General features: G+C 44.6%; 1 protein-coding gene across 2 annotated transcripts in view; it reads left to right on the top strand.

The window, feature by feature from the left end:
• LOC134639048 (whirlin-like) overlaps window positions 1-14,584 on the top strand; it is a 66,453-nt gene that overhangs the window by 50,064 nt on the left and 1,805 nt on the right. The window contains exons 6-11 of one of the 2 annotated variants that reach the window (XM_063490068.1): window positions 2,775-2,960; window positions 3,069-3,260; window positions 6,211-6,919; window positions 8,687-8,862; window positions 9,723-9,851; window positions 13,400-14,584. The exon at window positions 13,400-14,584 is cut by the window's right edge and continues 1,805 nt beyond it. In XM_063490068.1, the coding sequence (XP_063346138.1) occupies window positions 2,775-2,960; window positions 3,069-3,260; window positions 6,211-6,919; window positions 8,687-8,862; window positions 9,723-9,851; window positions 13,400-13,576 (1,569 nt within the window). In that variant the 3' untranslated portion in view covers window positions 13,577-14,584. Of the gene's footprint in view, window positions 1-2,774; window positions 2,961-3,068; window positions 3,261-6,210; window positions 6,920-8,686; window positions 8,863-9,719; window positions 9,852-13,399 lie in introns of both variants that reach the window. The other variant, XM_063490067.1, reaches the window with a different exon arrangement.

Genomic DNA, 14,584 nt, shown 5'->3' with positions numbered 1-14,584 from the left:
TGAACACGAAAACACACAGGCATAATCTGATGGTACGACGTGACACCGAGCATGGGAAAACACAGGGCTTATATACACAGGGTAGTAATGAGGGAATCGGCAACAGGAGGGAGACACAGCTGGGAGAGATCAGGGCTAACGAGACAGGGGGAACAAAGCTGCACACACTAACATAAGACAAAGACTTTCACAATAAAACAGGAAACATGAATCACTACTCAGACACAGATTCAACACAGAGACAGACAGAAAATGACACATGGAACTGAACTATAAATGAAACCACAATTCCTAAAACATGGATAACAGAAACATGAAACTCTAATAATAATCATCATAATCACGACAAGAGAATGAGAAAACAATCCAAAACACCAAGATAACTGAAACACAAAGTACCAGAGAAACAAAGAATAATCCATGATGCAAAAGTAAACCAAAACATAATAAACTCAAAATACTGGGTCCAACGGACCCAGAACCGTGACAGTACCCCCCCCTCTAAGGGCTGGCTCCCTAAAGCCCTAAACAAAAAAGCACCAGGCCAGGGCGGGTGGAGGGGGTCCAGGAAGGAGGGACAGAAACCAAACAAAAAACAAGGAGGACAAGAGTCCAAAAACGCAGGAAAGTACATCAAAAACAAAACGAAACTAGAGCTCAACAAGAGTCCATGAAAAGTTCAGGGGGTTGACCCGGAGGTTGACAGCACAAGAGCCAGAACAGTTCAGGGGGCCGACCATGCGGACAGCAACGGCGGCGACGGGCAAACAGTTCTGGAGGCCGACCGTGCACACGGCAACGGGCAAACAGTTCTGGTGGCCGACCGTGCACATGGCAACGGCGGCGGCGCAGGCAAAACCAATCAGGAGGCCGACCACTTGGAAGGCAGTGGCGGCCACTGAGCAGGTCCGGAGGTCGGCCGCGAAGCCAGCAGCGAATTCTTTCAGGAGGCCGCCCTCGACGGCCATGATGCCAACGTAGAGGCCTGGAAAGCGGCCAACAAAGGCGAGGTGGAGCAGGCCGAGCTGGCCCTGACGGCAGTGTTGCTACCGCAGGACCAGACGGCTGCGGAACCTGACGGCAGTAGTGTAGATGCTGCAGGCGGTGAGGTAGATGTCGCGGGGGATGATTCAGCAGGTGACGGCTGAACAGACCTCCCCGGACCGCCAGCAGACGTGAGGATGTGCTGCCTGGGTCCTCCCGGACCGCCAGCAGACGTGAGGATGTGCTGCCTGGGTCCTCCCGGACCGCCAGCAGACGTGAGGATGTGCTGCCTGGGTCCTCCCTGACCCTCAGCTAACGAGGCGTGGCGCTGGGTGGGTCCAACGGACCCAGAACCGTGACAATAGTGTTGTTGTGTATTCTGCCATATTTGCCTTTTGAGAAACCACTTCCATGTCAGCAGCCCTTGGAGGACGATCATTGCAGGCAGAATCCAGCAATGATTGGGTGCTTCTTTAACCTCCTAGGACCTGGCGTCCACATATGTGGACATCACATTTTGGGTTGTCTAGACCAAAATACAAAATTTTGCTCTACAAGGGCCTGATATTATACTGCTACTGTACTATCAAAATTTAAAACGAATGCCCTCATATGTGCATCTCATTTTTCTCAGAAACAAAAATAAGATAAAAAAAAAAAAAATCTGGTAATTTCTTTTATTTATATTCTTCAGGTCCAGATCAGCCCAAATAGCAAAGAGAGATTAAAAATGCATGCCATGAAAGAGTTCGGGTCTTAGGAGGTTAAGAAATAATGACCTAATATCATCTAAAAGATATTAGGTCATGACAAGTGATGACTGGTCACAACACATCCTTCAATCTATAGAGCCTTAGAGCTTTTACCTTACAAAATAACCCCTGTGAGGCTTATGTTGGTATACTGTTGTGCTGTATAAATCAAATCAACTTGAATTGAGGTGAACTGAACTTATCAATCAATCAATTTATTTATAAGCACATTTGGTGAACCTGTGTTGTTTTTAAAGTAAAAGTAAAAAGTAGATCAAACACACACACAAAGAACAAAACAAAAATCAGTCACAATTAAAAGCTAGAGAGTAAAAATGTGTTTTCAAACGGGTTTTAAAAATGTCAAGTGTTGGAGAGATCCTAATTTCAAGAGGCAGACTGTTTCAAAGTTTGGGTGCAGTAATTGCAAAGGCCCGATCTCCTCTGTGTTTTAGCCTGCTGCTAGGGACAACTAGAAGCAACTTATCAGTTGACCTGAGAGTTCTGTTTGGAGTATTTTTAGTTAACAGATCAGAGAGGTATGACTGTTTATAATGTCATTTACAATATTTCATGGACATTTTGAGGTCTATATTTTACATAGGGTTCTTCTGGTTTATGTTTGCATGATTTCCAAGACAAGCTGCTTTTATAATTGCTGTGGTCTCACATTTTATAAGAGCTATTTATTTATTTGTTTGGTTTTGCTGGTAGATGCCAACTATCCTTGGGCAAGACACTAACCTCAAGTTGTTCTCCAATTCATCGATGAGAGTGTGAATGGGTGAATGAAGCATGTTGTATAAAATGCTCAAGCTATCCAAGCTACACTCCTGAAGTAGAGTAGAAATTGCCATATAAGGAACAGTCCGTTTACCATTCTTGTCTCAGGGGATGGCATTGGAATGCTTGTATACATCTGAAGAATTTCCATTGCATGTCACAGTCCTTGTAGTATTAGACACAATGACAACATGTTTCATCTCTCCTATATTTGATTCCATCATTTTTCACTTGTCAAACTATTGCTCCATCCAGCCAGCAGGATACAGAGGTGTGGGCCCACCCAGTGCTCAGGTGTCACTGGAACAGCAGGCCTACATGTTGCTGACAGATCCAGAGAGGCAAACCATGGCCTACTACCTGCAGGAGTACCAAGAAGGACATATAGGAGTAGAGTCTCTAACCATGGCTCTGTTTGAGCTTTTCAATACACATGCAAAGGTACATTGCTACACAGCACCTGACTCCATATCTGTATAATCCTTTCTTCACTGTACTATAATCATATCTTATCTTTTTTTTTTTGTTTTGTCTTCTTCTTTCTGCCAGTTGTCCATGTTGTCTGAGATGAGGAGACTGGTGGCGCCACAGGATCTGGACGTGTATGATAGACTGGTGTTGCAACATGGAAGGGAGTCTCACCAGTCCTGGTGTGGAGGCCTAGAAGTGTGGCAGTCTCAGGGCCATTGTAGCCATATAGCCCCTGTGATCCATGATGCAGAGCAAACCATCCCTGCTATGGTTGGTCCTTTATTTGTTTATTTTAAGTACATTGTGTGGTGCAATGCCTTTAATCTTTTGACTTGTCTTGAAGTGAAGTAATCGCTACCTTATCATGGTGAAGGGGTTTGTGTGTCCCAGGAATCCCAGGGGCTATGTTGATAGGGGGCTTTTGCCCCTCGGTAGGGTCTCCTCCCATGGCAAATTGGTCTTGGATGAGGAACCACACAAAGGGTGATTCACTAGACCCTTATGTGCACACAATCAAGGGAACAGTTCACTCCGCCCGAGATAGAGTTACCTGGGTACCCCCCTGGAGCCAGGCCTGGGGAGGGTGCCCAAGGAAGAGCACCTGCTGGCTGGGCCTTAGCCAATGGGTCCTGGCCTGGTGTGGCCCAAATAAGGGACATGGGCCAACTTTCCAATAGGCCCACCACCCGCAGGATGCGCCGTAGGGGTTGGGTGCAGTGTGGGCCGGGTGGCGGCCAAGGGCAGAGGCCCTGGTGGACAGATCCCTGGCTACCAAGGCTGCCAATTAGGACATGGAACATCACCTCTCTGGTGGGGAAGGAGCCTGAGCTAGTGCGTGAGGTGCGTGAGGTTGACAGGTGCCCCAAACCCTTTGGATCAGAGAACAGGTCCTGACTGTCATCTGCGCTTATACACCAAACAACAGTTCAGAGTACCTGGCCTTCTTAAAGTCCCTGGGTGGGGTACTCGAGGGTGCTCCCCCTGGAAATGCTGTTGTCCTGCTGTGACAACAGTGAGACCTGAAACGGTGTGATTGGGAGGGAAGGCCTGCCTGATCTGAACCTAAGCTGTTCTGTTACTAAACTCTTGTGCAAGGATATTTGGCATGTAGGCTGGAGCAGCCAGGGATTAAACCACCCTGAAGCAGTCAAAGAATTTCTTGGTAGCAGGACCCCTGGGGTGGGTAGGTTCCCAATGAAAGGTGAAGAGTCTGGATATTGCAGGGCTGTCTTATTTGATATGCCTCTACAAAGTTGTGTGGACATCAGGGCCAGTACCTCTGAATTGGCAGACAGGGTTGGTGGTTCCCAAGAAGGACTGGAGGCAGGCTCCTACTATAGTTTCTCAGCCTCCCCGGGAAAGTCTATGTCAGGGTGCTGAAAAGTAGAGTCAGTCTGTTAGTTGAACCTTGGATGCAGGAGGAACAACGGTTTTTGTCCTGGTCCCAGAAGACTGGACCAGCTTTTTATCCTCTCAAGGATATTTGAGGTTGCATTGGAGTTCGTGCAGTCAGTTAGATGTGATCTATGGACCTGGAGAAGGCATTTGACTGTGTCGCTTGGAGTATACTGTGGGAAGTGCTTCAGGAGATCAACAAACGGATTGGTGCTGCAGTTGCAGTAATGCAGACGCACTATCGCTCTATTGTGGTGAAAAGAGAGCTGAGTGTAAAAGCAAAGCTCTCAATTTACTGGTCACTCTACATCCCTACCACTCACTGATGGTCACAAGCTCCTGGTAGTGACTGAAAGAGCAAGATTGCATATATAGGCAATGGAAATTAGCTTTCTCCAAAGTGTGGTTGGCCTCTCCCTTAGGGTGAGGAACTCATCCGTCTGGCAGGTTCAGAGTTAGAACCACTACTCCTAGACATCGAAAGAATCCAGTTGAGATGGTTTGGCCAGTTGTTTAGGATGTCTCCTGGGTACATGCTGGTGAGGTGTTCCAGGCATGTCCCACCAGGAAGAGCCCCTGGGGACCCAGGACATGCTGGAGAGCTTATATATCTTGGGTGGCCTAGAAACATCTTTGTTCCCCCAGTTACGATGGAGGTGGCTGGGGAGAGGGAGGCTTGGGCTTCTCTGCTTAGGCTGCTGCCCCCGCGACCCGACCCCGGATAATCGGAGGACGATGGATGGATGGATGGATGAATTTCTTATTGGTTAACTCATGCCGGTGGACAGTTCTTTTTGTGTATGCCTGCATTTCAAATGCATCCTTTAATGTGAAGATTTCATACTTTAACGTTACATATATAAAGTGTAGTGTGATGGTCTGTGTCTGTTTTGATGCCCCAGGAAGACTTGCTGTGGTAAATGGAACCATGAACTCTGCTGTCTACCAAAATATCCTAAAGGAAAATGTCCAGCCATCTGTTTATGACCTTAAGCTGCAGCACACTTGGGCTCTGCAGCAGGACTATAACCCAAAACACACCAGCAAGTCAACCTATGAATGGCTTAAGAAAAACAAAATAAATACTTTGGAGTGGCCAGTCAAAGTCCTGACCTGAATCTGATTGAGATGTTGTGTCATGACCTTAAAAATGCAGGTTAGGTTGAAAACCCTCCAGCGTGGCTGTATTACAACAATTCTGCAAAGATGAGTGTACCAAAATTCCTCCATAGGACTGTAAAAGATCCAATGTCAGTTATTGCGAACGCTTGATTGCAGTCGTTGCCGCTAAGGTTGTTGCAGTTATTATGTTTAGGTGGAAATCAGTTTTTGCTTTTTTAGTTTCGGTTTCAATACATAGGTTTGGATATTTTTCCCTTTTATAATAAACACCTTCATTTAGAAACTGCAGTTTGTGTTTACTTGTGTTATGTTTGTCTAATGTTTAAATTTGTTTGATGATCTGGAGCATTTAAGTGTGACAAACATACAAAAAAACAGAAAATCCAGAAGAAGGGCAAACACTTTTTCACATCGCTGCATTTGCTTGTACAAATATCTAACAATTTATCCATAGGGTAAATGTGCCTTTACATGTTTTTCTGTCTTTACGTTAATCTAACCTTGTTCTGACTCTCTGTACTCAACATGCACCATGTGATGGCTACAGATGTTCTTATTTTATTTTTCTGAAAAAGTCATTAGTCCGTGACGAGCTGTGTTTCTAAATATACAAGATCTAAAATCTTAAAGATAATGATTAAAGAGGCAACATTCACTATTCATGTTGCATTTTTGTATGTCACTGCCTTTTTCTGAATGACAGGATGAAAAACAGGCTTCAAGTGAACCTCTTCCACCCTTCAGAGCTGCTTCTGTCCAGGCCCAAAGAAGACCATTCACGGAGAAAGAGTTCAATTGCAAGCCTTCAGCCAAAGTGGTGCAGCCCATTTCTTGCCTGCTCGTCACTGGTCCCACCCATTTACTCCAGGACTGTCCCCACAAGCCTATCAAATCCCTTCCCACCAGCCAACACCAGCCAACACCAGCCTCCCCCCATCATGCATGCCCTGGTCCCACCCACTACACTTCCCTTAATTCCCTTCAACACACCTGCCAGAATTCCTTCCAGCTCTCTGATTCTGAACACCACAATAATCCCCATTTTGATTACCATGTCCACCATCATAGCCAGCCCATTTCAGGTCACCACACCTGCCCAGGTTTCCTGCATTACCGAGACTTGCCCAGCTCTGCTAAACCAGAGGCATCTATCAAGTTTTCTTCTAGATCCAGCTCCTATGAAAAGTCTTCCGTCTTGTCAATGTCTGCATCCTCTTCAAAAGCAGCAACTCCCCTGCCATCCCCTCAGCCATCTCATCATCCCTCACCATGTCCGTCCCCATGCCCCTCTCTCATCACGCCTGCTGCTCCACCCTTTAGCACTGACCAACGCTGCTCACCTGCTCTCACACAGAAAGTCATTGTAACAGAAATGAACCGGCTATCAGCAGATGCCAGACCACAGCAAAGAGGTAAATGGTGTGTATGTAATACTTTTCTGCTGTATTTGAGCACACAAATGTTCTTAAAGCATGTCTCATTCACCCATTCAGACACTTTTGTTTAAAAGCTTTTGTCTATGCCCAAGCACTTTTAACCAACATTCTCTGATGGATCCATTGGGGGTAACTTGGAGTTAAGTAGGTACACAGTTTGTGTCTCTGTGTGTTTGTGTTGTTTCTCAGTACAGAGAAACACTCAACTTATGAGGTAAAATGTATTAGTAATAACCAGAACAACACATGTTTTGTGACTAGAAACATGTAGAGGGTTGCCCTGCGTATATCTTGATGCATGCTCAATCATCCAGGGAAGGAAATCCCCAAAAGTTGGTTCTTTTCATCTGGACATTTTCAGTGGGAGAAACATTTCGTCACTCATCCAAATGACTTCTTCAGTCTCAGCTGACTGCAGGTTTACACAACTTTATAAACAGTACATCTGCACAATGTACCTCTGATCAATGGCCATGAGTACCATTCACAGAGAGTTGGGCTGCAATCACAGCATGTAAGATGGTGACAGATGTACCCTTAGGCCCCCTCCTCGATTCAGAGATGGTCTTTCCCTTTTCACGTAAATGTCCTCCTTGACAATTTACCTTGACAATGCTTTAAAGGGGACAGCAAATTTACACTGCTGTACAAGCTGAACACTGACTACTTAACATTGTATCAAAGATTCATAGCTTCAGTGTTGTGAAAATGTGAGATACTATATTGGCTTCCTGTTAAATCCAGAATTCAAAATCCTGCTTCTCACATACAAGGTCTTAAATAATCAGGCCCCATCTTATCTTAATGACCTTGTAGTACCATATCACCCTATTAGAGCACTTCGCTCTCACACTGCAGGCTTACTTGTTGTTCCTAGAGTATTTAAAAGTAGAATGGGAGGCAGGGCAATGGTGAGGGAAATTCCATACACACTCCTCTTCTGCCACGCCACACTTGTAATTCACACACACTCACGCGCAGGTAGTCCAGGGATGGGAAACACAGACAAACCAGGGAATCTAGTCATGGAGACAGATGAGAGAATCAACACTAGGAAAGCCACGAAGGAAACACTGGAGATAATTTTACAGCCGGCCAACACTAGGATAGTTGCTTAACGTTCCAGTGACGAGAAACACTGAGCCACCATCTTAAATGCTGGCCGGGAGAGGCAGGAATAATGAGCCACAAGTGAGCAATCGCTTGCAGGTGTGTTGGCCAAGAGTGGCGCCCACAGTGAGCTCCGCCCAGGCTAGAGAGAGCGAGGGAGAAAAACAACAACAAATAGCTGTAGCCTATTTGAGCCAGCCGGGGAGACACAGGGACCATGACAATTAGGTTTAAGACATTCCTGCTTGATAAAGCACAGAGTTAAGGTTGGATCCGGTGATCCTCAATGCTCCATTAGTTCTGCTGGAATTGGTGTAGGTTGCTGGGGGATTCCCATGATGCAGTGAGTGTTTCTTCTTCAGTCACCTTTTTCACTCACTGTGTGTTTAGAAACCTCTCTGCATATAAACATTAGTTATTATTAATGTCTGGCTCTCTTCCACGGTGTGTCTTTGTCCTGTCTTTGTCCTGACCCCAACAATCGTGGCAGATGGCCGCCCGTCCTCGAGCTTGGTTCTGGTGGAGGTTTCTTCCTGTGGAGTGTTTCTTTCCCACTGTCACCAAAGCGCTTTTTTTTCTATATAATTAAAGTTGAATTAAATTCAATGTATGCTAACTAACTCCTCCCCCCAGGGGCCACCCTGTCACAGTTGTCAGACAGCGGCCAGACTCTGAGTGAGGACAGCGGGGTGGATATAGCAGAGGCAGGAGGCTTCAGTAAGGATGGCAGCCCACGACCTAGCAAAAATCACCGGACCCATCTGGAACAGCCGGGGTTTCATGCACTTTCTCCAGGGATTGGCAGACAAGTGAGGGTTTTCATTACTAAGCAATCTTTCAGTAGCATATCTTTTAGTGTGTTCAAAACAAGCAAATTAGTGCTGGTGTAAACCCAGTTTTAGTTTGTGATTTCAGAATTCACTGGATCACCACTTTTGTTGCTTTAATTTCTGTTTTAATCGGTCAAGTTTGCAAACTAAAACCACAAGTTCTTACCAACAAAATGACAGCAGATATAACAATGTGATTCATTATGGAGTATCCCATGAGATGACATGTCATACTGATATATCACTGTGTGCAAGCCAGTGTTAATTTCATTGACCAAAACATTTTTATCATAGTTTTTGGCAAAAACCTTTTGTTGACAAAAAGAAGATAATAAAAACTATGAAGAGCCGCATTAGCAACAAATAAAAATAAGATGAAAATATTCTGGAGAGATGAGATACAATCAGAGCTAATTTAGTTGTGCAGAAGAAAGGCTTCTGCAAAACTGAAATAGCAGAGGGAGATTAAAGTAATCTCCTTGGTGATCGTTTATACAACGGTCTATGATTGTGATCTTAAGACCTGAAGTTACTTTGTGGGCACCTAAAGAAAACTCTTAAGAGCTTTATTGAATTTAAAGGAAATCTTGTTATTAGCATTAGGCTAGAACACGCGAGGGAATTCCAGTAAGAAAAAAAAGGGAACACAGTAACATTAGACTCAGACTGTAAGTAATGCTCCATCACCTGAAGAAAATGAAATGTTGTTTACTATATTGAGATTTCAGTTTTTTTCAGGTGTTCACCTACAAGCTAGTGGCTAAATTGCATGCAGTAAGATGTTACTTCTTGCTCACAAATATATTTTTCTTAGCTCTCCTTGCTTTGTTTCCCAGCAGTCTCCCTCACCTGTACCAGTGCCTACTGCTGTGCTGGTACGAGTGTTGAAAAATTCAAACACCTTGGGCATCGCAATAGAGGGTGGAGGAAGTACACGCCAACCTTTGCCTCGCATAGTCTCCATTCAGGTAGGAAAGCATTAGAAAGTTTCAAGTCACTGTTTAAAGTCTTCCAAGCAACAAAATGTACTGAAACTGCAAAAAAAAGTAAAACATTAAAAAAAAAATCCCCTCTCGCCCTTGTGGGTGGTCCATCCTTCAAGCTTGAATTTCGGATGTTGTTAATGGGATCTGCTGGAGCCCCTCACCTAGCTTGGGAGTCACTGCACTGAGTGCTCCAATTACCACTGGGACCACTGTTGCCTCCACCCTCTTATCGAGCTCTTCTCTGAGCCCTTGATGCTTTTCAAGCTTCTTGTGTTCCTTCTTCCTGATGTTCCTGTCATTCGGTATTTTTATGTCCATCACTACGACTGTCTGCTCTGCTTATCTACCACCACTATGTCTGGTTGGTTAGCCATCACCATTTTGTCCGTCTGTATCTGGAAGTCCAGTAGCATCTCGGTCATTCGCCACCACTCTTGGAGGCGTCTCCCATTTTGACCTCGGGACTTCCAGGCCATTCAGCACAGATGTTTCTGTACACTATGCCGGCCACTTGGTTATGGCGTTCCATGTATGCCCTGCCTGCTAGCATCATGCACCCTGCCATTATGTGCTGGGTTGTCTCAGGGGCATCTTTACACAGCCTGAAACCTAGATCATCCATAGATGGTTACCAAGACTACATGAAGTACCCTCAGAAGATCTAGTAGATGATGTGAATGCAGCACTATGGAAGATACCTGCCACCACCATTACTGAGACTACCAAGCTGATCTACATCATTGCAGCAGCAATCAGTGAGAAGCTTAGCTACAAGTTGAACAAGGAGCAGTACCCTGCATGCAGAAGGAGACTAGAGGCCAAGATCAAGGTAGAACGAGGGAAGGTTAGCCAACTATCGGAGCTGCCGAAAGGTGCAACAAAAGAGGTGCCCAAGAAGTACAGCAAGCTGTCCATAACTGAGGCCTTGGAAACTGCAAAGCAAAGTCTCACAGCCTTGGCCAGCCGCTTGAAGAGATACACCAGAAAAATAGAAGGCAGCAGAATAAATCAGCTGTTCTTCACAGAAGCAGCACCACCAAGGCTGGAGACCAGGGGTCGGCAACCCTGGGCACGTGTGTCAGCTGTGGCACGCGAAGGGCTAACTGATGGTATACCATAGCTGGACTGGCAATCGGGCATACTGGGCATTTGCCCGGTGGGCCGATGTGATTTTTTGTTTTTATGGGCCGATGATTTTTTTTTGTTTTGTTTTGTGTTGGGGGGTTTTTTGTAACGGTATAAACAATGAAAGGTGGTGGATTGGCCAGATGCTGGCAGATGTGTAAAAATAACTCAGTTGTTTGGTGGTGGCTGTGGCGGAGCTTCCACAGAGGCCAGCAGGTGGATGAGGGAGAAGGGAGGCAGGAGGAGGAGAGACCCGAGGTGGCCGCCGGTCCGAGTGTCAGGTGAACTGAACTTCAGGTAAGAAGTTATGACCTGCAGTCTATCTGGGTCAGATATAAACCAAGTTTAGGTGGAGTTTATTTTCGTTGTGCTGACTTTTTACAGTCAGTTACAATAACTCGTACTGTGTACTAGCTAGCATGATGGAGTTTCTATACAACTGGGTGGGTGCTATGATGTTACTGATAGTGAACTTTATTTTATTCATAAGGTTAGTTAGTAGAGTTGCCAACCGTCCCGTAAAAAACGGAATCGTCTCGTATTCAGAGAAAATATTACACGTTTCGTATTGAGTTGAAAAGGAGTGCAGTTTGCACAGCTGCCTCTTCTTCTCTCATCCTCTCCCCCTCCCTCTCCTGTTTCTACTTCAATCATGAAACTGATCAATGATCAGCTGATCGGCTTTTCTCTCTTGTTTGTTTATCGCCCACTTTGCGCCAGAAAGAAGAAACCAGTGGATGTCGCGCTAAACAGCAGCAGCACGTTTAAGCTTGATCAGCTGTTGTTAGAATTTATTTAATATTAATTTCTAGTATCAGCTGATGTTTGCTGGAGCCACAGCTGTAAAGCTGCTGGTCATGATATCAGTTTGGTTATCTGGTGAGAGGGAAACATGAAGATGAAACCAGGAGATGTCCTTACTGAATCATCAGAGCTGAACAGGTGATGGAGAAACAGGTTTACCTTTTAGGTGACATGAATGAGTTGAAGGGAAGTTATGAACTGTTTCTGAGGGACAAATAACACCAGGATCCTTTTCTAAGTAGCTGACAGCTGGTAACTGTGCAGGGGCGGGTCTACAAAGTTTTGCCAGGGGGGCCAGGTAGGGCATTAACAGGGAGAGGGGGCACAAAGAAATACTTTTCTTTCTTATTCTCATTTAAAATGTCTCACTTTTAAAAAATAATTATCTGAATCTTACAACCAAAGTTTTTATCTGATGTCAAATGTATAGAAATCATACATATACCAACAAGACAGTGTACATCACTGTCACAACAGTGTTTGTTTTCATTCAAAGGCTTTATGGCTTTAATACCTGGTGGGCCGGTCTCTAGTCAAAATGCTCGGGCCGATTTTTTGTCCCAGTCCATCCCTGGGCACGACACGCAGTGAGTTAATCTGAGAAGGTGCATTCAAAAATAAATGGCCGGGCCAGCGATGCACATCGCAAATTAGCTCACATAGACACGTTAGTTGTGCCGTTTCTTAATGACAGTATCTTAGCTAACAACTCCAACTATTTTCCCACTACTATGTTCATGGAGCTTGCATTTTGCATTGACTTCTGAGGAAATTTTAGATGGGACTCATCATCAGAAAGGTTGCCGACCCCTGCTGGAGACGAAGCAATACTGGAAGAGCATATGGGAGAAGGAAACAACCCATAACAGCAATGCTGAGTGACTAGTGGATCTAAGAACAGACCACAGCAACCTCGCTGAACAGGGCCCAGTAATCATCACAGTGGCAGATATCCAAGATGAAGAGTGAAGAGTTGGACAGCACCAAGCCCTGACATGGTTCACCATAGTCACGTTAGTCCATGTGACTTCTTCAGTCTCAGCTGACTGCAGGTTTCCCCAATCTTATAAACAAACTTTTCACTGGCAATTAATGTCCCGTCACAGAAGAATGGAATTCCAGCAGTGATAGGAATGAGCGCAGGAAACCCTGGCGTCTAGAAGCAGGTGGTGGAGATCAGGATGGAGGCTTGGATGGAGCCTGAGTTATATGGGAGAGACATCTTCAAGGTAGACTAACAGATGAACAGTGAGATTTAAAGTGCGCAGAGTGGAGGCTGAAGAAGGCAAGCAGAAAGATGATTTGACTGGACCAGTGATGTCAGCAATGAGTTTGAAAGCATGGGAAAGTGGAAGCGAGACGCATGAATTAGTCACCAGACACGAGGGAAGCAGGCAGATGTGTGATTACACATCTTCCTTATTGAACTTATGCATAAACTTTTATTTATATTTTAAATTCAGTCCAAGTGTGTTTCAAGCTGTAGTTGCCTTGGACTGTACTGTAACTTCAAGAACAACAAACAGAAGTTCTGTCCATGAGCGCCTTAATCCTGCTAACATTATTGTCTTTCTATTCTTCTCTCACGTTCCCGCTGACAGAAAGGAGGCTCGGCTCATAACTGTGGCCAGCTGAAAACTGGCCAGGTCATTCTGGAGGTCGATGGCATCCCCTTGCAAGGCCGGGAACACAAAGATGCTGCCAGGATCATTGCTGAAGCCTTCAAGACAAAAGAAAAGGGACACATTGACTTCCTGGTAGTTAAGCCAGGGCTCTAGTATTGGAACTTTGCACTTTATGCAGCTTGGTTTAAGAAAACACTGTTTTACGTGAAAGATGCCAAACTCCATATGGTGTTGTCCTATAATCAAGGCTCATATTTTATTTTCAGGGAAAGGATTATTGGACTGGTGTATCAGGTACTTGTTGATTGCACTCTACAGAAATTTGCACAATTTAAACTTAAAAAGGGGTAGTATAATAATAATTGTTATAAAAACCTGTGCTATTTGCAGTTGTTTAGTTTTTTCATTTTATTTAATTGTGTTTCACTAGAAGAGCTATTAGCACTAATTGATGCTACAGCAAGTAATACTGACAACAGCCAATCATGCCAAAGTGAGTGAACTTGGTCTTTAAGGATTTGTATGCTTTTCATTATTTAGAGAATCCAGAGAAACAGAACTGTTTACAGTCTCTTATGGCAAAGAGCAACAGTATTATTGCACTTACCAACTTAGCAAGTAGAACTTCAATACAAGCATACAGTTAAGTCAGATTAACTGCTTAATTAGAAGATCCATTATATGGACTAAAATGTTGGGCCACCTATACATTTTATCTTCAGTAGCTTTTAATACATCTCATTCCACAGTTATAGGCATTGATATGGAGTTGGTCTGTCCTTTGAAGCTATAACAGCTTCCACTTTTCTGGGAAACCTCTCTGCAAGGTTTTTCAGCGTGTCTGTGTGAAGTTTTGCCTGTTCGTCTAGAATAGCAACTCTGAGATCAGCCACTGATGGTGGAAGAGAGGACCTGTCTCACAATCTCCATTCTAGTTCACCCCAACAGTGTTTAATGGGGTTGAGGTAGGGGTTCTGTGCATTGTATGTCAACCAACCATGCATTTCTGTACTTTGCATTATGGTAAATGGTGAATGACCTGATTCCTATATAGCGAGCTGTTGTTCAGTGAGTGAGAGCTTACTGAGCTGTCAGTCAGACTAGAAAAATGCTTCAGTCCATTTTGGTCCGTTTTAATTGCTTCTAAGATTGCCAGTAATA

The sequence above is a fragment of the Pelmatolapia mariae genome, linkage group LG12, assembly GCF_036321145.2.
Source record: "Pelmatolapia mariae isolate MD_Pm_ZW linkage group LG12, Pm_UMD_F_2, whole genome shotgun sequence".
Lineage (NCBI taxonomy): Eukaryota > Metazoa > Chordata > Actinopteri > Cichliformes > Cichlidae > Pelmatolapia > Pelmatolapia mariae.
This window is presented reverse-complemented; position numbering and strand designations above follow the sequence as displayed.